At 37.5% G+C, this 26,183-nt stretch overlaps 1 protein-coding gene across 5 annotated transcripts in view; it reads right to left on the reverse strand.

Moving 5' to 3' along the window:
• BLTP3A (bridge-like lipid transfer protein family member 3A) overlaps nt 1–26,183 on the reverse strand; it is a 64,141-nt gene that overhangs the window by 31,627 nt on the left and 6,331 nt on the right. For 3 of the 5 annotated variants that reach the window (XM_077904333.1, XM_077904334.1, XM_077904336.1), the window contains 3 exons: nt 10,424–10,586; nt 10,285–10,323; nt 9,454–9,545 (listed from right to left, as the gene is read on the reverse strand). In XM_077904333.1, coding sequence (XP_077760459.1) covers nt 9,454–9,545; nt 10,285–10,323; nt 10,424–10,586 — 294 coding nt within the window. The remainder of the gene's footprint in view (nt 1–9,453; nt 9,546–10,284; nt 10,324–10,423; nt 10,587–26,183) is intronic. The other 2 variants (XM_077904337.1, XM_077904335.1) reach the window with 2 other exon arrangements.

Consider the following 26,183-nt stretch of genomic DNA (forward strand, 5'->3'; position numbering starts at 1 on the left):
ATAAACACACACATATATATAATGAAATATTACTCAGCTATAAAAAAGAATGAAATCTTGCCATTTGTGATAACATGGTTGAACCTAGAAGGTATTATGTTAAGTAAAACAAGTCAGACAAAGAAAGACAAATACCATTTCACTTAGATTGGAATTTTAAAAAACAAAATAAAACCAAACTCATATATAGAGAACAAACTGGTGGTTGCCAGAGGGAAGGGGTAGGAGAAATGGGCAAAATAGGTGAAGTGATGAAGAGGTACATACTTCAAGTAATAAATCAGGATAAAAAGTACAACATAGGGAATATAGTCAATAATACTGTAATAATATATGGTAGCTACACTTATCATGATGAGCATTACATAATGCGTAGAACTGTCAAATCACTATATTGTACATCTGAAACCAATAAAAACATTGTATATTAACTGTACTTCAATTAAAAAGAAAAAAAGGAAACACCACCAGGGATGAGCAGGTACAGAGAAAAATCCATGTGAGAAAATGCTGATGAGTCAGGTCTACAAGCCAAGGAGAGAGGCCTCAGGACCTGCTGACACCTTGATATTGGATTTCGAGCCCTAGAACTGTGAAAAAATTTTAATTTTAACTATTTTGGTGGCCCTTCTGTGGTATTATGTCATGGAGTTATAGCAAACCAATACAAATGGATACAGAGTTCCAATTTCAGAAGATGAAAAAAGCTCTAGGGATTTGCTGCAGGGTGTGAATACAGTTAACACTACTGAACGGTATGCTTAAAAATGGTTAAGATGGTAAATTTTATATTGTGTTTCTTAGCACAATTTTAAAAAATTGTTAAAAAGACATGAAATAAAGGGGCGCCTGGGTGGTGCAGTTAAGTTTCTGATTCTTGGGCAGCCCCGGTGGTGCAGCGGTTTAGTGCTGCCTGCAGCCCAGGGCGTGATCCTGGAGACTCTGGATCGAGTCCCACATCGGGCGCTCTGTATGATGCCTGCTTCTCCCTCTGTCTCTGTCTCTGCCTCTCTCTCTGTTTCTATGAATAAATAAATAAAATCTTTAAAAAAAAAAAAAAGTTTCTGATTCTTAGTTTCGGTTGGGTGGTGATCTAAGAGATGTGATACTGGGCCCCATGTCAGGCTCTTATGCTCAGTGCAGAGTTGGCTTGAGATTCTCTCCCTCTCTCTCCACTCCTCCCACTTGTTCTCTCTCTCTCTCTCTCTCTAAAAAAAATAAATAAATAAATCTTTTAAAAAGACATGAAATACAGAGGAGACAATTTACAATAATTATAATAGAGCAATTTAAAAGGGACAACAGGTGGCGCACCTGGGTGGCTCAGTGGGTTAAACATCTGCCCTCGGCTCAAGTCATAAACCCAGGGTCCTGGGATAGAGCCCCATGTCAAGCAACCTGCTCATTGGGGAGTTTGCTTCTTCCCCTCCCTCTGCCCCACCCCATCAATTGTGTGTGCTTTCTCTCTCTCTCTCTCTAATAAATAAATAAAATCTTTTTTTAAAAAAGTAAAAAATAAAATAAAAGGGATAGCAGGTGTGCCTGGCTTGCTCAGTCAGTGGAGCACACAACTCTTAATCTCGGGGATTGTGGGTTTGAGCCCCATGTTGGGTGTGGAGATTACTTAAAAATAATATATTTTTTTAAAATACAATGAAATAAATAAATAATAAAAATAAAAGGGACAGTGGTAATGTATAGTGATGGATGTTGACTAGACTTATCCTGGTGGTCATTTTGCAATATATACAAATATCAAATCATTTTGCTGTACACCTGAAACTAATATCATGTTATATGTCAGTTATACCTCAATAAAAAAGGGAAGACAAAAGGAGCGACTCCAGGATATATAAAGCACTTCTACAAATTAATAAGAAAAAGACAAACCACCCAAAAGATAAATAGGAAAAATACTTATATCAATATTTTATTAAACAAGATATTCAAAATTCCAATAAACCAACCATCAAGAAAATGCAAATTAAAATCACAATGTGGGGCAGCCCAAGTGGCTTAGCGGCTTAGCGCCACCTTCAGTCCAGGGCCAAATCCTGGAGACCTGGGATCAAGTCCCACATCGGGCTCCCTGCATGGGGCCTGCTTCTCCCTCTGCCTATGTATCTGCCTCTCTCTCTCTCTCTCTCTCTCTCTGTGACTCTCATGAATAAATAAATAAAATCTTAAAAAAAAATAAAATAAAATCACAATGTGATACAACTACATATCTATCAGATGGCTAAAATAAAAAAATAGACAATACTAAGTGCTAGCAACTGGAACTCTTATGCACTGCTAGTGGGAAAAGTGGCACAAAAACTTTGGAAAACCATCTAGCAGTATCTACTAAAGAACACACGCACAGCCTATGACCCTGCACCTCTTCTATATAAAACAGAAATGTGTACACCAAGAGATATGTACAAGAATATTCATAGTAGCATTATGTTTTCTTACATATGTTTAACTTACATACAGAAAAATTCATTCTTTATGGTGCCCAAGTCAAGGGTTTCAACAGATGCAGAGGCCACCACAGTCATGATAGAGACAGTTCCATATAGCAACAGTATACCTAATATCCAGAAACTAGAAATAAACCACATGTCCATCTACAACAGAACACACTGTGACATGCAACGTAAGAATATACAGTAATGAGGATGAATGAACTACAAATACATGTAACATGGACAACTCTCAGAAACATCACATGAAGCTAAAGTAACTAGACAGAAATGATGACATACTACATGACTACATTTATATAACTTTAAAAATAGAGAAAACTAAGGTATGATGTTTAAAAATCACAATAAATTCCCCTTGAGAGCAGATAGGACTAGAAAGGGCACAGGAGGCTTCTGGGATTCTCAAAGTCAGTAGTCTGCTTATTGATGTGTAAACTTTGTAAAAAATCACTAGGCTAGGGGCACCTGGGTGGCTCAGTCAGTTAAGTATCTGCCTTCAGCTCAGGTCATGATCCCAGAGTCCTGGGATCAAGCCTTGTGTTGGACTCCCTGCTCAGTGGAGAGCCTGCTTCTCTCTCTCCTTCTGCCCTTCCCCCTGCTTATGCTCTCTCACTCTCTCTCAAGTAAATAAAATCTTAAAAAAAAAAAAAAAAAAAAAAAAAAACAGAATCACTAGGCTATCATATACACTTATGATAAGTGATAAGGCCATTTATTGCTGCACTATTTGTAAAAGCAAACACCCTGAAAATAACTCAAACATCAATAGAGAACTGGCTATGCAAACTATGATGCCTCCCTATAATATTCTGAATATTCTATAAATTCAAAAAGGAGTAGGGGAAGTGCCTGGCTGGCTCTGTCAGTACACCAGGCAACTCTTGATTTCAGGGTCATGAGTTCAAGTCCCATAATGTTGGGCGTAGAGCCTACTAAAAAAAAGGGCAGGGGGGATAAGGAACATTGCTGTATATACTTCTATAGAGTGATCACCAGGACATAGTTTTTTTAAAAAAGCAATGTGGAAAGTGTTTATGATATACTACATTTTGTGTAAGAAAAGGGACAACACAAACAAACATGCATACATATACCTTGTATTATAGTTTTAACTTTGGAACTTTAGTTTTGTATCTTACATAGTTAAAAATAATGGGGATCCCTGGGTGGCTCAGTGGTTTAGTGCCTGCCTTTGGCCCAGGGCGTGATCTCGGAGTCCCAGGATTGAGTCCCGTATCGAGCTCCCTGCTGGAGCCTGTTTCTCCCTCTGCCTGCTTCTCCCTCTGCCTGTCTCTCTGCCTCTCTCTCTCTCTCTCTCTCTGTCTATCTCTATCTCTGTGTGTCTATCATGAATGAATGAATGAATGAATAAATATTTTTTAAAAATAAGTTTTAAGACAATTCAAAAATTTAAAACAAACTGATATAAAAACTCCTAGAAAGGGATCCCTGGGTGGCGCAGCGGTTTGGCGCCTGCCTTTGGCCCAGGGCGCGATCCTGGAGACCCGGGATCGAATCCCACGTTGGGCTCCCGGTGCATGGAGCCTGCTTCTCCCTCTGCCTATGTCTCTGCCTCTCTCTCTCTCTCTCTCTGTGACTATCATAAATAAAAAAAAAAACAAAAACAAAAACAAAAACAAAAACAAAAACAAAAAAAACTTTAAAACACTCCTAGAAGATAGCATAAGAGAAAACCTAGATGACATTAGGTATAGCAATGACTCTTTAGATTTAACACCAAAAGCACAATCCAGGGAAGAAATAATTGATGAACTGGACTTCATTAAAATTAAAAACTTCCCTGGGTGGCTCAGCGGTTTGGCGCCCGCCTTCAGCCCGGGGTGTGATCCTGGAGTCCCGGGATCGAGTCCCATGTCGGGCTCCCTGCATGAAGCCTGCTTCTCCCTCTGCCTGCGTCCATGCCTCTCTCTCTCTCTCTCTCTCTCTCTCTCTCTCCTCTCTTTTTCTCTCTCTGTCTCTCATGAATAAATGAATAAAATATTTTAAAAAATTAAAGTTGTGCTCTGCAAAGACAGTGTTAAGAGAATGAAAAGACAAGTCTCAGACTGTGAGAGTATTTTGCAGTATATCTGCAAAAGACACATCTGATAAAAGACCGTTACCCAAAATATAAAAGAACACGTATTCACAATAAGAAAACAAACAACCCAAATAAAAAATTGTACCAAAGGCCTTGAAAGACAACTCACCAAAGTAGATCTACAGATGGCAAATAAGCATATGAAAATATGCTCTACACTATATATAAAGAAATGAAATGAAAATAATGAAATTCCACTACACACCTGTTAGAATGGCCAAAATCTGGAACACTGACAACACCCAATACAGGCAAGGTTGTGGAGCTGCACTGCTGGTGGGAATGCAAAATGGTGTAGCCACTTTGGAAGACAGTTGGGTGGTTTCTTCCAAAACTAAACATACTCTAACCATATGATCCAGCAATCATCATGCTCCTCATATTCACCCAAAAAAGTTGAAAATTTATGTCCACATAAAAACCTGCACATGGATATTTACAACAGCTTTATTCATAACTGCCAGAATATGAAAGTAACCAAGCTGTCCCTCAGTAGGTAAACAGATAAACTGTGGTACATCCAGACAATGGAGTATTTTCAATTCTAAAAAGAAATGAGCTATAGAATTGCAAAAGACATGGAGGAATCTTAAATGTATATTATTAAGTGAAAAAAGCCAATCTAAAAAGATGGAATCACACTGTATGGATCCAACTATATGACATTTTGGAAAAGGAAAAATAATGGAGAATGAAAAAAGACCATTGACTTCAGGGGTTGAGGGCAAGGATAGAGATAAATAAAGGAGCACACAGAATTTTTAGGGCAGTGAAATATACTGTGATATCGTAATGGTGGATACGTGTCATTATACATTTGTCCCAATCCAGAGAATGTACAAAACCAAAAGTAAACCTTAACATAATCTATAGACTTTGGGTGACTGTGACGTCAATGTAGGTTTAACCACTGTAACAAACGTACCACACTCTGGGGGGGATGTTAACAATGGAAAAGGCTATGCATGTGTGGGGGGAAAGGGGATATGGGAAATCTGTGTACCTTCCTCTAATTTTATTGTGAGCCTAAAACTGCAAAATTCGTCTTAAAAAAAAAAAAAGAACTACTTTGTAGTCAAATTGGTATCCCAACCGCATAAAAAATGATTTCAAGTGACTTTAAAACACAGCATTTGACCATTCTTCTCTATGAGACAGTATTATAAGTTTAAAACACACACACACACACACACACACACACACACACAGAAATCTACTGTACAGTAATCTAGTTGTATTGATAGTTATAATACTGGTTTTGATATTTTTTAAACAATTTAAAAAGTAAATCATTTATTACATTATTGTTGTTAGGAACCAAGATTCAGCATATGAACAAAAATACAAACATTAAATCTAAAAAGTTAATTTAAAATTCTCTTTTTTAATTTGAATTGAGAAATATCAGCATATTATCTTTATTCTTCTCTCTCTCTTTTTTTAAAGATTCTATTTATTTATTTATTTGACAGAGAGAGCAAGAGAGCATGAGCAGGGGGAGGGGCAGTGGGAGAGGGAGATGCAGAGTCACCCCTGCAGGGAGCCTGACACAGGACTCAATCCCATGACTCCAGGATCATGACCTGAGCTAAAAGCAGATGCTTACTCAACTGAACCACCCAGGCTCCCCTATTCTTCTCTCTCTTAAAAATAACTTTACTCTAGAACTGAACACTTAAAAGTCCTTATTCAATTACAACTCAATGAATACATTTTGCCCAGATTGTTCTCTCTAAATAGCATTTCTCACTAAAAGGAATCAGGGTTCTTTGGAGTAATGTCAGATTCCAGGTCTGAAGTAAGGATGTATATGAGAAGCCTGAAACATCTTGTTCTGTCTAAAAGAAAAAAGATTATTGGGGTCTTCTCTAAAAGACATAGGAGGTGTCTCCAAAAAGCTCTCATTGGCCAAAGATAAGGACATCTGAATATCAAGACAAATGAGGACTATAGATGTATGAAAGACAACAAATTTTTTTAAAAGTAAATGGAAGAGTAGGATGTTAGAAAATTTAAATGTAAAAAAAAAAAAAAGAAAGAAAATTTAAATGTAAAATCATGTAAAAAGAAAAAATAAATAAATAAATAAAATCATGTAAAAAGAATGTAAAATGCAAAAAGAATGTAAAATAGTAAACCACTCTAGAAAAGTTTGATTGTTTCTTAAAAAGCTAAATCTTGGGACGCCTGGGTGGCTCAGTGGTTGAGCATCTGCCTTTGGCTCAGGTTCTGATCCCAGAGTCCCAGGACTGAATCCCACACTGGGCTCCTTGCAGGGAGCCTGCTTCTCCCTCTGCCTGTGTCCCTGCCTCTTTCTGTGTGTCTCTCATGAATAAATAAATAAAATCTTAAAAAAAAAAAAAAGTTAAATCTTACCTACCATACCACCTGACCATTCCATTCCTAGGAATTTACCCAAAAGAAAAGCACATGACCACACAAAAACTTGTATATGAATGTTCATAGCAGCATTACTCACAATAGCCAAAAACTGTAAATAAAATGTCCATTAACAAGTGGATAAACAGTGATCTACCTACACAATGGAATATATTAATCAATAATAAAAGGAATGACACTCAGTAACATGTGTGAATCTCAAAGTAATTATGCTGAGTAAAAGAAGTCAGACAAAAACCAGTACATTCTATATGGTTCCATTTATATAAAATTATAGAAATTGTAAACTATAGTCACAGAAAGCCATGTTTGGGGATAGGAGAGGGTGTGAAAGGAAAGAGAAGGAATACAAAGGAGAATAGCAATATGTTTAAGGATTAATGGATATGTTCATTGTCTTCATTATGTTGATGATTTCATGGTGTATATACATATGCCAAAACTTATCAAATTGTATACTTTATATGTGTAGTCTATTTTGTATTGATTATACTTTACTAAAGCTATCCAAAAAAACCACATAAATTCAAAATGATAAGCCTCCTTCATACCCCCCACACACACCCATAAAAAATCTCCTTGGAGATTATTAGGATGTCAATTATAATTCTTACATTTGATAAATAAAAGTAAAAAATTCAGCAATTATCCTAACATTCTCATACAAACTGTACTTCAGGGTAATCAAATAGTTGGTGAAAGAAAGTTTCTTATAAAAAAATCACAGCTGGGGGATCCCTGGGTGGCGCAGCGGTTTGGCGCCTGCCTTTGGTCCAGGGCGCGATCCTGGAGACCCCGGATCGAATCCCACGTCGGGCTCCCGGTGCATGGAGCCTGCTTCTCCCTCTGCCTGTGTCTCTGCCTCTCTCTCTCTCTCTCTCTCTATGTGACTATCATAAATAAATAAAATTAAAAAAAAAAAATCACAGCTGGGATGCCTGGGTGGCTCAGCGGTTCAGAGTTTGCCTTTGGCTCAGGTCATGATCCTGGGGTCCAGGAATTGAGTCCTGCATCAGGCTCTGCAGGGAGCCTGCTTCTCCCTCTGCCTATGTCTCTGCCTTCTCTCTCTGTCTCCATAAACAAAATTTTTAAAGAAAATAAAAAAATAAAAAATCATAGCTAATAAATGCAATAGAAAGAAAAAAATTATAAAATCCCTGTTTTGCACCCTACAGTGAAATAACAGATCTAGACAAATATCATCAACGGTCCTTACATCATGAGGTGAAAGGCAGATGAGGAACTTATCACAATGTACAAATCAGGCCATCACCATCTGAATCCACTGATTAATCTTAACCAAAGGAACATTTTGTGCCTCCTGATATGTTACCATAGGAAATACATGGTACAATTTCTAAAGTATTCTTACCAAGAAAACAAAAAGCATGCATTGAAATCAAGCCTTTAAATCCTACTACCAGGGATCCCTGGGTGGCGCAGCGGTTTGGCGCCTGCCTTTGGCCCAGGGCGCGATCCTGGAGACCCGGGATCGAATCCCACGTCGGGCTCCCGGTGCATGGAGCCTGCTTCTCCCTCTGCCTATGTCTCTGCCTCTCTTTCTCTCTCTCTCTGTGTGACTATCATAAATAAATAAAAATTTAAAAAAATAAAAATAAAAAATAAATCCTACTACCAGGTTAAATGAGAAACATTTAAAATATCACCTTGACACAATCAATTGAAATACAAAATGTGGGAAATTCTTTAGAAAAAACTACCTAGGGATCCCTGGGTGGTGCAGCGGTTTAGCGCCTGCCTTTGGCCCAGGGCGCGATCCTGGAGACCCGGGATCGAATCCCACGTCGGGCTTCTGGTGCGTGGAGCCTGCTTCTCCCTCTGCCTGTGTCTCTGCCTCTCTCTCTCTCTCTGATGTGACTATCATAAATAAATAAAAATTAAAAAATATATATAAAAAAAAAAAAGAAAAAACTACCTAATTTCTACAAAGAATAAATGGTATATTAAAGAGTAAGGGTGGGGGATGGTTTACAATAAAAGAGCTTTGAAAGGCATATCCCCAAATGTAATATATGGAGCTATTTGGATCCATACTGCACTGGAAAAAATATTTGAGAGACAATTCAGGAAACCTGAATATGAAATAAATATTAACAAATTCCTAGTAATTTTATTGATTGTGATAATAGTATTGTGTTTTTTCTTCCTTTCTTTACAATCCCTGTCTACTAAGACATAGTATCCAGAAGTATTTACAGATGGAATCATGTACTACCTGGGATTTGCTTTCAAATACACACATGTGTATGCACACAAACCCAGTGTTAGGGAAAAGGTGAAAACAGAATGGCAAAATGTTGATAATTGAAGTCAGATCTTGGGTGCATGGTGATCGATTACACTATTCCCTCTACTTTTAGTGTATGTTGGAAAATTCCTGTAAGGAAAGTTTTTATTTTTCACTGAAAGTTGATATGAACAGTTAACATGTTGGAAATAATAGGGACCTAAGCAACTAACCTCTGTCCTGAAGCAAGAGCAATGGGAGACTGTCCATTCGGGGGCCGAGGCTCCTCACATGTCTTCATTTCCACCTCCACCTTATCCAGACACTGAAATAAAAGCCATAGAGAGCTAAGCAACTCCACAAAACCCCACACAGCACACACTGCATCTATTCATCCCTATGCTCTAATTCCTAGTAGAGTGCTGTGACCACAGTGGGCAAACAATAAATGTTTGTTGAATGAATGAACAAACTGAAATGCAAGGAGAGGCCTCATCTTCCCTCTTCTATGTCCATTAGCAGCAGAACTCCAGGACAAGCACGGGATTAGCTCACAGCAGAAACATAAATCCAAGTTACAGAGGTATTACTATCCCTGGGGATCCTAATCTTTGGATAAAGATATGCACTGATCTGTTCTTTTTTTTTTTTTTCCACATTACAGTGTACATTTATTGCATGCTATTTTTCTTTTCTTGAAGGGCTTTCAGCTGATCATCACTCAACAGTCAACATGAAGTAAATTTCTAATTTTTTCTCTGTCAGGATTCCAAAGAAAATCTAAAAGAACCTGGACAGCAAAATTTGTTATAAAAAACAAAGGCAAAACAACCAACTCAGGACTCCTGGGTATTGTGTCTCGGTGCTACTATACATCACAGTAATTTCAGAATAAGCCCAGACAGTGGTCACTCTGTCTCAGAGGGAAGCTCACAAGCAAGACAGCAATCACCACTCCCAAAAGGGCTAACCTATCAGGACTCTTCCCCATCCTTTCTCAGATCTATTAAAACCCCATCCCAGCCATTCCCATTTGATTACTTGCAATCAAGAAAGGTCATTACCAAGCAAATGGGGTGTGTCTTCAACTTTGTCCACTGGATCTGAAAGAGGAAAGCAAGACTCAGGGCTGTGGGAGCTGCCCCTCCAGAAAGCATGCCTGCTGGCCAAGGACAGCAACAGCACTCTGACCCCCATTCTCACCCGGATAGAGGCCCTGTTGCAGTAGACCCGAGTAATGGCTAACCAGGTGGGCAGCTCCAGCACATTCTGCAGAACCTCTTCATCCAGCTCCAGGTTGGTCAGCTGACCCTCTCCTTTCAAGGTGCTCAAATTGATTTTGTCTGGGGAAAGATTCTTGGTGAACCTGAAAAGAGTAAAGATAAGAAGCTATTATTTCCATGGAAATCCACTAAATGGTCATTATAGCCAATAACACTTTTCAATTTGGAAAAAAGAGAAAATTAAAGAAGTGCTGATTAATAACCACACTGTCTCTATGTCAGATAAGATGTTAGGTCAGACATATTATTATTATTATTGTTATTTCCTTCTAGCAACCCTTCCTTTATTCTTAAGTATTCAGGGAAGCCATATCAGCTCACAAATTCAGGTGAGGCATCCTTCAGAAGTATTAAGTCTTAAAAATAATAATTTTTGAAAATGTAAAATTAGTTTTGAAGACTGTATGTCTCTTCCTCCCCTCCCCACAAATTATGATAAGACCCTACCTCCCTGCTTCAATTGGGAATCATGGTAGGGTGAGTCACTGTCAGAGATGAGAATAAGGACCCTTTAATATGCAGGAGAGAGGGGTGTCTGGATGGCTCAGTTGGTGAAGTGTCTGCCTTCAGTTCAGGGCATGATCCCAAGGTTCTGGGATCAAGCCCCATGTTGGACTCTCTGCTCATCGGGGAACCTGCTTCTCCTCCCTCTGCACCCCCCTTATGCCCCCACTTGTGCTCTCTGTTCTCTCTCAAACAAATATTTTTAATAATAATAATAATATGCAGAAGATAAAAGGCTGGGAATCACTAAGACAATTTACTTTTCTTTATAATAAAAACCATTTTTAAGAAAAGAAAGTAACAGGGACTTTTTCAAGTACATTCCTCTAAAAAAAATAAAAGGAACATATTTTGAATGAAACATAAGCACAGTCAATAGTAAGTTATGCCACATATTAGCACTGACATTCTCAAAATGATACTATATAAGCACCATGTATCTAATTTCTACATTGTGCTCTATGCAAAATCTATTTACAGCTCCATATAAAATATGTGTCATTTTTCAAGCCTTGAAAAAAAAAAGTATGAGATTGTGTTATATTTCAACCTAACCTTGCCAGTATATAGGGCACTGTGTCTCAAACTATGGTCCTGTGATCACATAAGCAGAATCACTTTGGTGTATGTTTGTATTAACATGCAGATTATTGGACCACACTCCAGAAACGCTGAATCACAATGGGGAAGGGAGTAAGGGATCTGCAATTTTTATTTATTTATTCATTTATTCATTTATTTGGGACCTGCATTTTAAACAAACTCAGGGTGATTCTTCTGTTTTCTCAAGTTTGAAAATGGTTTTAGTTTTCAGTTAACCAGCTAAGGTGATTCAAGGAAGGGAAAATGAGATGGAAAAGAGATGCACAAATCAATTCTTCAAGAGCAGAGAAGTTTTCAACTTCTATTCTTATTATGGCTTGGTGTTTAAGAGCACAGGCTTTAGAGTTAGACTTGGGCTCAAAACCTGGCTCTCTCACTGACTAATTGCTGTGACTTTAGGCAAACTGTAAAGCCAACTTCACAGGACTGCGGGGATTAACAGAGCTAACTAACATATAAATATTTGGCATTTGTTAAGTGCTCAATAAATAAATCATAATCATTATTATTTCTGGATTCCACTGCTCTCTGCCTTTAGACAAGGATTAAATTATTATCTTTTTCAAAAAGGTTTAGGAGGAAAAAAAAAAAAAAGGTTTAGGAGGCTTACATTATTATCCTGGGACTCAAGATGTCAAGAGACAACCCCTCAGCTATCTTTCTATCACAACATATGATCCCCTATTCTCAAGTATGCCTATTTCTATCCTTTCCACCCAGGTGTCTACAAATTGATATCTAGACAAGGTTAAAACTAAATTAATTTTCCCCAGAAAGCCTTTCTTTCCATTATATCCCACTCTGGCTCCAATAACAGATTTTCATCTCTTGTCTCTCTAGTACTACTGGGTCACAAGAGAACTGAGGACAGGGAACAAAATTATCAATGAAGGTAGTCAAAATCAAGTGCGTAAAGGCAAGGCCAACCAACTAAAAACAAAGGCCTACAGTTGGTAACCAGCAGAGTTATATGAATGTCATAATCATGTCATCTGGCAAATGACAGCACTGACTGCTTCAGGGTAGTTCTGTGGGGGAGAGAACACTGTGCCCACTCTATTCTGATAGAAACCAGGTGAACTGATCTTGGAAATAAGTGCAACTGTATGAACAGCAACCAGCCAGGATTACAGACTAATCTCAGTGAGGACTGCTCACCAGCATCTTGACATCCTGCTCTTCAACAGCGTTTACACGGAGGAACTAGAAAAGCACAAAACCCAGAAGAACCTGTCTTCCTACCCCAAAGTGTGATGAGGCCCCAGATGAAAAGTGATCATTCATATTTCCAGGTAAGGCACAGAAGAATAACCAAGTAAGAGGATAAATTTCCTTTTATTATATAATTTTGGCTATCAGAATAAAGAATCTCTCTAGAGATTACATGCAGGTTTGCTGGACTATAATGGCTATTCTCTCCAACAGTAATAATGATATATAATTTGCTTTTTCATATATCAATTTACTTTTAGTATTCAACAAAAGGTGGATATCATGTTATTCTCTTCTCAAAAAAGGCAATAAGAATTTCTCAACTGATTTTGACTGGATTTTACAGTAATAACAAAGAACAGGTGAAAAGGTAATCCGGGGCCTGTTGTGGAGGATTGTGGAGGTTTGTTCAAACAAGGAAACCAGATTGGAGATCTGATCTGAAACCACTTTATTTAGCACCTGTGTTCCTGATTATGAATGGTATCACTGATTCCAGGGTTGCTGAAAAGGCTAATGGAAGCTTGCTATTTATTCCATTTCAAGTATGTCACGAAACATTTTTCTAGCCATCTGTTGCTGTTACAGAGCATTGAAACTAAGATGAAATCAAGCTGGAGAAACAGATTTTGATCAGGTTTCATTTCTGCCAGGGGACTGCAATCTGCCAAAGAGACAACAGAGAAAGACTCTCAGACATCTTTGTGAAAATGTACCACAATGTTAGGAAGTGAGAATTCTTAGATTTTTGGATTTGCAGAATTTCAGAGTAGAAGGAATCTTAAATAATCATTTAGTCCAAATCTACAATTTGCAAATGGCCAGAAAGTTAAATGACTTGTCCAGCTAGCCCGTGGAAAACCTGCAACTAAGTAAATGGCAGAAATGAGATCTTACCCAGCATTCATTCAATTCTTCCACTACCCTGTACCCTGTAATTCAGTACTTTTATTGTTAGTAATACAGTCAGTAAGTTGCAATAAGCAGTCTGCTTCAGGCTCCATAGAAATTGAACCCCCACAAAAGCAAAAATGACTGCAAGCACACTTTGCTTCCTTTACTACTTTTTCCCCTAAGGTGATCACAGCTCAGGCCTTGGTTTCTAAACTTTCTACCCAAAGCCATATCAAGTATTTTCACTGCTCAGCCACACCACAGGCATACCTTTTAGCAAAAAAAATAACACATCAAGCTATTGATTTAAACATAGGACCCCCAAATCATCTAAACAAAACATCTCAATCACTAAAGTAGCTATCAGTTTTTCCATTCTGGATGTGATGGAAAGTAAAGTATAAACCTCATTTTGCCTCTTTTCCCAAGATTATTTTGGCCATTCTAGGTCCTTTTCATTTCCACTAAATTGTTTAATCAGGGGATCCCTGGGTGGCGCAGCGGTTTGGCGCCTGCCTTTGGCCCAGGGCGCGATCCTGGAGATCCGGGATCGAATCCCACGTCAGGCTCCCGGTGCATGGAGCCTGCTTCTCCCTCTGCCTGTGTCTCTGCCTCTCTCTCTCTCACTGTGTGCCTATCATGAATAAATAAAAATTTTAAAAAAAATTGTTTAATCAGACTGTGACTTTATATGGGGGGGGAAGCACTTGATGAAATTCTGATTAGGATTGAATAGCTCAGTTTGTGGGGAGATCTGACATACTAACAAAACTGAGTCAGCCTATTCTTGAACACAGTATACAATCAAAGTAAGCATATTTATTTGGGTCTTTTTTAACTTCTCTAGGCAATGTTTTATAGTTCTCAGTATACATCTTTTCTTCAATTTATCTGTATATCTATCTATGTAGTAAAGGAATATTTAAAAGGAAACTTTAAAAACTTTTTCTAAATGTTTAGTGCTAGAAGACAGAAATCAAAGTGATATTTTCATATTGACCTTTTTTTTAAGATTTTATTTTTAAGTAATCTCTACACACAACATGGGGCTCAAACTTACAACCCTCAGATCAAGAGTCATATGCTCCATTGACTGAGCCAGCCAGGTGCCCCTACATTGACTTCGTATCCTACAAACTTACTAAAAATTCAGTTATTATCTCTAGTGGTTGTTTTGTAGGTTCCTTTGGATTTTCTACGTAAAAAATTTTATCTGTGAAAAGAGTTTTACTTCTTCATTTCCAATCTTTTTGAAACTTGATATAAATTGATCTTGTATGTCGCAACCTTGCTAACATATCAGTTCTAGTAACTTTAAGAAGCCGCAAGATTTCTATATAGACATTCATGTTGTTGTCTGCAACATCTCTGTCAAGCTTCTGTTACCAAGGTTATGATGGACACATGTTAAACAAGATAGGAAGTGTTTCCCTTCTCTATTTCCCTAAGGAATTCGTGTTAAATGAATCTTATTTCTTACTTAAATGGTCTGGTAAGTTATTTTTTTCAAATAATTATGTACATTTCATCTAAGTTGTTCAATTTTTTTTGACAAAAGATATTCATAATATACCTCAATACCTTTTAACATCTGTAAGATCTATCTATATCCTCTCTTTCATTCCTGGTAGTATTTATGACTTTTTTCTTGATCAGTTTCACTAAAGGTTAATTTTGATATTCAAAAAAAAACCTTTTGTCTTTATTAATTTTCTCTATTTTTGTCCTATTTTTTTTTCCTATTTTCAATTTCAGTGATTTCTACTCTTTTTCCTTTATTCTACTTACTTGGGTTTATTTTGCTCATCTTTTTCCAACATTCTTTTTTTTTTTTTTTTTTAAGATTTACTTATTTATTCATGACACAGAAAGAGGCAGAGATATAGGCAGAGGGAGATGCAGGCTCCCTGCAGGGAGCCTAATGTGGGACTCGATCCCGAGACCCTGGGATCATGACCTGAACCAAAGGCCGATGCTCAAAAACTGAGCCACCCAGGGATCCCTTTTTCTATCATCTTAAGTTGGAAAGTTCAACCACTGATTTTTAAATTTTTCCCTAATAGAAGTGTTTAAAGCTACTCACTTTACTTCATCCCACAGGTTTTAATATGTTGAATTTTTATTGCCAACTAGCTAGAAATATTTTCTAATTTCTTTTATAATGTTTTTCTTTGATCATCAGTTATTTAGAAATGTTATTTTAAATATTCCAAATTTGGGGGTGCCTGGGTGGCTCAGTCAGTTAAGTGTCTGCCTTCAGCTCAGGTTGTGATCCCTGGGTCCTTGAGCCCCAAGCTGCACTCCCTGTTCAGTGTAGAGCCTGCTTCCCCCTCTCGCTGCCCCTCACTTGTGCTCTCTCTCAAATAGGTAAATAAAAACTTTAAAAATAAATATTCCAAATTTGCAGCCCTTTCCAGTTATCTTATTGGTATTGATTTTTAATTAAATTCCAAACTTCAGTTAGGGAATACACTATGTAACTTCTCAATATTTTGAAATGTGTTGAGACATATTTTATAGTTTAATGTATTGTCTATTTTGGTGAACATTCCCTGTACACTTGAAAAAGAACATATATTTATTCTTCAGTTGTTATGTGCAGTGTTCTATAAATGTCAATTAGGCAAGGCAATGCATGTTATTCAGATCTTCTACATCTTTTTTTAATAAACATTTTTTGTTTTGTCTTAAAGATTTTATTTATTTGAGAGAGAATAAGACAGAGAGCACAAGCAGGGGAGAGGGAAGAGGAGGAGAGAGAAAAGCAGCTTCACCACTGAGCAGAGCCCCACAAGGCTTGATCCTAGGACACTGGGATTATGACCTAAGCCAAAGGCAGATGCCTAAGCAACTGAGCCCCCCAGGCACCCCAGATCTTCTGTATCTTTATTGATATTTTTCAAGTTGTTCTATCAACTACCGAGAGAAGAGCATTAAAAACACCCAACTGTAATTGTGGCTTTGCCCTTTTCTGCTTTTAATTGTTTAATTTTGTTTCATGTGTTATTTTTTTAACTGTTCTTTCTTAAAGATTTTATTCATTTTAGAAAGAGAGAGAGAGAGCACATGTGCAAGTGTGAGCAGGGAGTAGGGACAGAGGGAGAGGAGAGAGAATTTTAAGCAGACCCTCTCCATGAGCATAGTGCCAGATGCAGGGCTTGATCTCATGACCCTGAGACCATGACCTGACCTGAAATCAAGAGTCAGACACTTAAACAACTGAGCCATCTAGGTGCTCCTTGTTTCATATGTATTGAAACTTTTATTAAGCTCATATACATTGACTGTGTTTCTAATGAAATGATCCTTTTACTGTGAAATGTTTATCTCTAGTAGTAAACTTTGTCTTGAAGTCTACTTTGTCTGATGATAATATAGCCACTCCAGCATTCTTGTGCTTACTGTTCACATGGTGGTGTACCTTTTTTCATCCTCTCACTTTCAACCTGTTTATCTTTCATCCAGTCTGACAACCTATGCCATTAAATTGGAGTGGTCAATTCACTTACACTTAATGTAATTCTTTTTACTGGCTGGATTTTGGTTTATCATTCATTCTGTTTCATTTGATTTTTTCCCCTCTATTCCTCCTTTGCTGCCTTCTTTTTAGGTTAACCTAATTATTTTTAGCATTTCATCGTAATTATTTTACATACTTTTTAGCTATACATCTTTATACATGTGTGTGAGAGAGACGGAGAGACTGCTCTAGGGATACAATATGCAAACTTAACTTATCACAATCTACTCACAGTTAATATTGTAATACTTCACATAAAAATGTAAGAACCTTTGCAACAAAATAGTTCTTTATTTCCCTTCAACTTTTGGACTATAACTGTCATATATATTACAGTAGTCCCCCTTTATCCACAAGGGCTACATCTCAAAACCTCCAGTGGATGCCTGAAATTGCAGGCATGTTGTAATTAATGCCTGAAATATACTAAATCCTATATAACTGGGGTTTTTTTCATACAGAACTATTATAAAGTTTAATTTATAAATTAGGCAAAGAGATTAACAATAATAAAATAGAACAACTATATACACTGTAATAAAAGTTATGTGAATGTGTTCTCTCTCTCAAAATATCTTACTGTACTCACTCTTCTTGTGATGATGTAAAATGATAAAATGGCTATGGGATGAGTTGAAGTAAGGTGACTGACATAGGTACTATGACACGTGTCAGGCTACTACTGTCCTTTTGATATGTCAGGAGGATAATCTGCTTCTAGACTGCAGTTGACCACAGAAAACTGAAACCATGGAAAGCAAAACTGTGGATAACGGGGACTACTGTACATATGTTACAGACCCACAAAATAGTGTTAGACCTAAGTCTTGACTTTTAAAGAAACTGAGAATAAAAAATATACATATAGTCTTTTACACCTACATTTCCAGCATTCTTCACTTTCCTAAAGATCCAAACTTCCCTCTGGTATCAATTCTCTTCAAAATGAAGAACTTTCTTCATTATCTCTTGTACTGCTAGGATTCTCTCAGTTTTCATTTGTCTAAAAATGCCTTTACTTCCCATTTTTAAAAATCATTTAAGCTGGATATGGAATTCTAGGTTGAAAGCTTCTTTCAGCATTTTAAAGATATCATTCCATTGTCTTCTTGCCTCCGTTGTTATCAATGAGAAGTGAGCCATTAATTTAGAACACTGTTCTCCTTTATGTGATAAATCATTTTCCTTTGGCTGCTCCTAAGTTTTTCTCTTTTAGTTTTTAGCAACATGACTATGATGTGCCTGGAGTAGTCTTCATTGCATCCATCCTGCTTAGGGTTGACTGAGCTTCTTGGATTCTATAAATGTTTTTCACCAAACTTGGAACTTTTAGCTCTTATTTCTTAGTAACAGCTCTACTGAAATTCACATGCTATATACACATTTAAAATGTACAATTCAATGGCTTTTAGTATACTCACAGAGATGTGCAACCATAAGCTTAATCTATTTTAGAATGTTCTCATTACCCTCTTCCAAAAAAAAAAAAAAAAAAACTACCCTTCAGCTATCATCCCCATTTTCCCTATTTCCCCTAATCTGGTAACCATTATTCTATTTTCTGTCTCTATATATTTTCTAATATAAATAGAATTACATAATATGTGGTCTCTTGTGACTAGCTTCTTTCATTTAGCACATTTTTAAGGTTCATCCATGTTGTAACAGGAATCAGCACTTCTTTCTTTTTTATGGTAAAAAATATTCCATTGTATGGATAGTCCACATTTTGTTTATCCATTCATCAGCTGATGGCCATATGGGTTGTTTCCACTTTGGGGATATTATGAATAACGATGCTATGAACGTGCAAGTACAAGTCCTTGTGTGGACATATGCTTTTATTTCTTTGGGGTATATATGTAGGAGTGAATTGCTGGGTAAAATGGTAACTCCATTTTACTTTTTGAGGACCTGCCCTGCTGTTTTCCTAAGTGGCCACACCAGGTTATAGCCCTATCAGCAGTGTTTGAGAGTTCCAGTTGCTCCACATCCTCACCAACATTTGTTATTATTTCTCTCTATCTTCACCAACACTATTATATTATCTTTTTTATCAGTCATCCTTGTAGCCATTTTAATTTTGATCTGCATTTCCTTGATGGCTGATAATGTTGAGTGTCTTTTCATATATTTGTGGCTATTTATGCATATTCTTTAAAGAAATGTCTATTCAGATCCTTTGCTCATTTTTAAATCTTTTTATTGCTTAGTTGTCAGCCATTGTTTCTTCAAATATTTTTGTCTTGTTTTAGTTATCTACTACAGCATAACAAATCACTCCAAACCTAGCTCCATGTAACAGTAAGCATTTTATTAAGTTCACAGGCTTTATGCATTAGAAATTCATCCAAGGAACAACTGAGATAGCTTTACTCTGATTCATGAATTCTGGGGCCTCATCTGGGACACCAACGAATGACTGGCAGCTGGGATCACCTAGTGGCTTCCTCACTCACATTGTTGGTTCCTGGGCTGAAACGTCTTAAAAGCCAGGGCTATTAACTAGAGCACTTACATAAGGTTGCTCTGTGTAGCATGGATGTCATTTCCAACTCGATTCTATTGGCCAAGAGAGGAACATGTAGGATAGTAGCTACTGTTGCAGCCATCTTTGGAAAATACAGTCTGCCAGATGTCTTCTCTTTTACCACTAGGACTCCAATTATGTATATATTAATAATGCCCCACAGTCATTGTGGCTGTTTTCGTTTTTTAATCTTTTTTTCTCTTCAGAGTGGATAATTCCTGCTACTCTGTTTTCAAGTCCACCAACTCTTTCTTTAGCTATCTCCAATCTGCTGTTAAGCACATCTAATAAATTTTTCATTTCAGATATTATACTTTCAAGTTCTAGATTTTACATTTGGTTCTTTTTATAGTTCCCACTTCTCTGCTGAGATTCTCCACCTGTTCATTTATTAATACCAAGTTTAATGTTCTTGTCTGAAAATTCCAATATGAGTCATCTTGGAGTCAATTTCTATTGACAGCTATTCTCAACAATGAGTCGTATTTTCCTTCATTGCACATCTAGTCATTTATTATTGTATACTGAACATTATTAGGATTCCAAATTCTGTCTATCAGCCTCTGAAGAATGAATTTTATTCTACTGGGAAATTAACTTGGCTAGATTCATACTCCAAACTCTGTCTCCCCCACAAGGGGCAACAGCTAAATCTCAACTCAATTCATTCACCTTTCCAACTACCCCTTTTCTAGGCTCCATGAAGCCTTTCCCCATGCATGCCAAGGATTTCGACAGAATTTAAAAGCAGATTTTAGGACTCCCTTTTCTGTTGTTCCCTCCTTTCTGAGAATTCTCCCCTCATTCTCCAGTCCCTCTTTTAGTCCTAAACTCAATCCTCCAACTCCCCAAACTATAAAACTATAGACTTTTGCTTGAGTTCTAGCCACCACCCACCATGACAAACTGGGGAGTATCCTCAGGCAAAAGAATTGTACAAATGAGAAGCATGCCAGTACAATTCCCATCTTTCAAGTTTCCTATCAATTTCTGCCTGATTTGGTCACTTTCCAATGTCTTCAACTAGTTATTTTTTTACATACTGTCCAGAGTTCATAACTTTTATCTGAGAAAGAGCTAGATCAATATAAGATATACCTATATTACTAGGAGAACCCTTTCCACTAAATCTCAGTGGTATTATATCCCAAGAGGCAACCATGATGTGAGTTACCAAAAAATACATATGACTAGATGTGCACAAATGTACCATCTCAAAACAGTATGACAGACAGTAATAGAGAAATCACCGTCTTGATCTGCTGGTGAAGTGTTTACCATAAAAAAATTGAAACAATATATAAAGGTATAAAGGAAAAGATGAATTTCCAATACATGGAAGTAATTATATATCTAGATAGATATATAAAATAGAATTATTCCATACATACTCTTTTAAAACTTGTGTTTATTTTCAATAAACAATATATCTTGGGCATTTTATACTGTCAAATTTTTAAGTACTTTTTAATAATTGACAAAAATAATTGGAGTTATTTACAAGCAACTCCTCTGTATGGAATATCATAATTTATTTAATAAAGTCCCTACTGATTGCTCTTTTACATTAATTTCACTAAATAGCCTTCTAGGTTTTGCTCACTTGTTTGGTTCCTTCTGTAGGATGAATTCATAAAAGTAAAATTGTACATTTTACATTTTAACATATATTGCCAAATTTCTCCCTATAAGTATGATACTGATTTACACTCTCTACACTGTAACCAATTATACAAATTTCCCCACATCCACAGTAGTTATGTAGCCAATGACTTGAAGCACTGCCATTTACCCTAACTTCCCATTCCAATACTAGGCCAGTTGACATTCTGGAGACTGTGAAGCGCGCTTTCCTTAATGCTCAACAGTAACCTGATGAACATTCTAATTCCCTTCCATAAGCCTGGAATCTTGCTAAAACTTAGCCTATTTAGCTGAAGTCCTAATACTCTGGTTTGAGCCAGTCTTTTTTTTTTTTAAGATTTTATTTTTTTCAAAGTAATCTTTATACTCAACATGGGACTCGAATTCACAACCCCAAAATCAAGAGTCACATGCTACACAACTGTACCAGCCATGTGTCTCAAGCCAGTCTTCTTCTGGAACTGAATACTTGGGCACCTGGGTGGCTCACTCAATTAAGTGTCTGCCTTCGGCTCAAGTCATGATCTCAGGGTCCTGGGATCAAGACCCATATCAGGCTCCCTGCTCAGTGGGGAGTCTGCTTCTCCCTCTGTCTCTCCCTCTGCCCCTTTTGTGCTCTCTTTCAAATAAAGTCTTAAAAAAGGGATCCCTGGGTGGCGCAGCGGTTTAGCGCCTGCCTTTGGCCCAGGGCGCGATCCTGGAGACCCGGGATCGAATCCCACGTCGGGCTCCCGGTGCATGGAGCCTGCTTCTCCCTCTGCCTGTGTCTCTGCCTCTCTCTCTCTCTCTCTCTGTGACTATCATAAATAAAAAAAAAAAAAAAAAAAAAAAAAGTCTTAAAAAAAAAAGAAACTGTAGTTGTTAATGCTCAGAAAAGGACCGTTCTAACAGATATTGTTGGTTATTCAATACTGAATGTTAACATATTTCTTCATGGCATAGCGTCAATTATTTAGGGAAGTATGGCATATAAATTATCTGAGCTTTGGAAATTGCTCAAGGAGGAAACTGAGGAAAAAAGATTGCATACACAAGGCTGTCTTTAATTTTTGAGCAGAACTGGCCCTAACATAGCTTATTTAAGAGGCAGAGACTGCTCTGGGGCATCTAGGTGGCTCAGCTGGTTATGTATCTGACTCTTAATTTCAGATCAGGTCTTGATCTCAGGGTGAGTTCAAGCCCCACACTGGGATTGAAACTGGGCATGGAGCCTACTTTTAAAAAGTGGAGGGGGGAGGGACCGGGGGGGTGCAAAGACTCCTCAAAATGAGCCATCTTTCACATCCAATGGTGAAAGAAAAGCCCTGGCAAACCTTTGAGTAGTTTCCCCTGCAGAGATCATTCAATGAACAAATACCTAAGATAGTAGCACATTCACTCACTTAAATAAATAGGTACAAATCATATAAGTAGCTGTGGAGGAAACAAAGAGCTTAAAATAAAAATGAAGGTCTCTAACTCCAAGAAGGACGATGTGTTCTTCAAAAGCTAGAACTGTTTCATTTAGATCTGTGTCTGGCACAAAGTCTAGGATAAGAATGCTTAATCAATGTTTATTGATAATACAGAGCAAATAAATGATAATTGTCGAACAGATGGAATGAACTAAAGGGCATATCCAACAATCCATCCACATTCTTTCACACCCTGTAAACCAACTATAATACTCTGATAAACCAGACGTGTTAAACCAGGTTTAAGAATTGTCATATGTGGGATCCCTGGGTGGCGCAGCGGTTTGGCGCCTGCCTTTGGCCCAGGGCGCGATCCTGGAGACCCGGGATCGAATCCCACATCAGGCTCCCGGTGCATGGAGCCTGCTTCTCCCTCTGCCTATGTCTCTGCCTCTCTCTCTCTCTCTCTGTGACTATCATAAATAAATAAAAATTAAAAAAAATTTAAAAAATGATTTAAAAAAAAAAGAATTGTCATATGTAAAAAAAAATAAAAAATAAAAAGAATTGTCATATGTAAACACGGAAATAAATTTATCTGTGAAGCTGAAGTAGAAGGCATACCCTTCCTGTTGGAGACAATTAGAAAGTGCAAGGTTTTTAAGGAGAGAGAGAGATTAGTATATTCTAAAAGCTCTGTCTAGAAGCTTTTATAATAAAAAAATAAACAGGAAAATGAAAAAGGAGGATGATATTTCTCTGAGAACAAAAACTATTTTTAAAATAGTAGCTAACAGGAGACAGAACATAAAGACTCCTAACTCTGGAAAACGAACTAGGGGTGGTGGAAGGGGAGGAGGGCGGGGGGTGGGGGAGAATGGGTGACAGGCACTGAGGGGGGCACTTGATGGGATGAGCACTGGGTGTTATTCTGTATGTTGGCAAATTGAACACCAATAAAAAATAAATGTATTATTTAAAAAAAATAAATAAAATAAAATAGTAGCTAACATTTAATGGTTGCTTACTTTATTCCAAACACGATCCTAATAAGTACTTTAATATACATTTTTAATTAATTTACTTCTCTCAATGACCCTATGATATAAAAGACAACTATTATCTCCATTTTATAGAGGAGAGAACTGAAGCATAGAAATGTTAAATAACTTATCCAAGATCATAGCAAGCCAGGATTCAAAATCAAGTAGCATGACTCAAGAACTTGCAGCCTTAACTACACTATACCATCTCTCTTTTTCCTCCATTTCTCTCACTTTTAACAAAGTGAACAGAATCACAGAGTTTTGGAGAAGTTTCAGTTGCCTAAGACCCAGATCAATGGGAATAGAGAACAAGCTGAGCCATATCTAGATGCCTATACATAGTTTACAGGCATCTATGATTCAGCCTCTATCTTTCCAATATTATCTCTAGCTATGTTCCACCCTCAAATCCTACATACAAGTGACACAGAACCATATGTAGTCTCTTAAAGATCCCCTAGTGTTTCTCAACTCTGTACCATTACTCATGTAACTCCCTCTGCCTGGCATCATCTTTCAGCCCCTGACTACCTGTGCCCCCCCACCAGGCTCCACAGGTACTTCTTAATGCCTTACTGGGCTGTTTACAGGTCTATTACTTTAGGCAGCGGAGTCCCTGAAAGGGAATCTTTTCTCATTTGTTTTCGAGTTGTTAGTGCTCTTACCATAAAATTAAGGTGGTCAGTAAAGTTTCCTGATAGAATCAATGAATAAATGGTCTCAGAAACAGAGTCCCCAAAGGCAGCCCAGAGTATGGGGCTATCTGGGGGAAGGCTAGACTCCCTTTGAGAATGGCTGACACACCAACTGCAGCTGACCATCCAACTATCTTGCAGCAAATCTTCCTCAAAGAGACTGAGGAAACTCTCCTGTGGGCTCAGAGAACTAAGGAGCCACAGCCAACTCCACCTGAAAGGAAGGGAGACAACGAGGACTCTGCTGAGGTTCAGGAAAAGGGTATCTCATAATACACTGCCATCCATGCCTGTAACTTCCCATCAATCTAGTAAGACATAATTCTCAAATGAAATGTATTCCTGAACTGCAGACCCTTCTTTCAGACTTCAAAGAGAGAGAAAGAAAGAAGTAAATAAAGAGAAATAGAAAATAAAAACAGATTTCTCTTAGAAAAGGGAAATACATGTTTTCAGGTCTGCCTGAGAAAGCACTAAACCAGAGGGCTGGAAACACTCAGCTTGAATGAAATTAGCCAACTCTTATCTGGATTTTCTATATATTGGAATTCTCCAACTTTCAAAGGGCTCATACATGCCACAAATGGCTGCCCAGCCCCCTGCTCCATCCCAAATAGAATGGTTCCAATTAGAAACCATTTTTGGAAAACTAAAAGCAAACTGGGAACTTCCAGAGCATCTGTGGATTTAAAAGCTATGAAAGTAACTGTAACTTAAGAAAGCTGACCCTGTGGGACATATTCTGAATTAGAATTGGTCTAATTAGAGTAGCATTCCTGCTCCAAAAATACTATCTCCATATCCCCTGCTGACTTAGCTGAAATCATATAACCTAAAGAACTGGGAATTTTGGTGTAAAAGTGAGGAGGGCTAAGGGAAGAATTGGGGTGATGGGGTCCATGAGGAGGGCTTTAAGAGGTAGGAAAGAGACATCAAGGGAAGAGAGAGTATATCAAGAGCAAACTTCAAGTGTTGCAAAATTTAGTGTAAATTGGTGTTTCTCAACCCTAACAGATTCAATTCCACGAGCGGTGCTGCCCAGAGTAACAATATTTTCTAAAATAATGACAAACATTTGGTAAAGTTCAAAACAATTTTCCCTCATGGTAGCTGCTGTCTAGAACATTCACTATAGTTTAAAGCTTACAATATTGTGTGTTTATTACAACAGAATTAGATTCTAGGTTTACATAAACGGGTAACTCACCTATACATCAAACAAATATTCAAAATTCAAAAATGACAAAGGACAATGCTTCTTTGTGTGAGATTATTCAGCAAACTGGATATCAGCATCTCAAGCCTGCTGACTAAATGCTGGTCACACCCCTTAATCACAAGCATAAAAACTCCTTGCTGAGATAAAATGATCTCAATAATCTAAAAGATCTTACTCCAAGAAATGGGAGAGAAAAAACGTTTTTCTTCCTCTCCTTCACCTCCACCCTTCCTTCAAATGTTTCCCTAACAACCAAGACCCAGAACTCCATCTACTGAGCTGATATTATAGTTAACCCATTATGGGTTTTGCAGACTAACTTGAAACCTAGTCAACATTTAATACACTATTTCTACTGGAATACACACTCCAAATACCAAGTTTAGAATCTGAGAACATACTACATCCATAAGTAAGAG

Source organism: Canis aureus, chromosome 7 (assembly GCF_053574225.1).
Source record: "Canis aureus isolate CA01 chromosome 7, VMU_Caureus_v.1.0, whole genome shotgun sequence".
Lineage (NCBI taxonomy): Eukaryota > Metazoa > Chordata > Mammalia > Carnivora > Canidae > Canis > Canis aureus.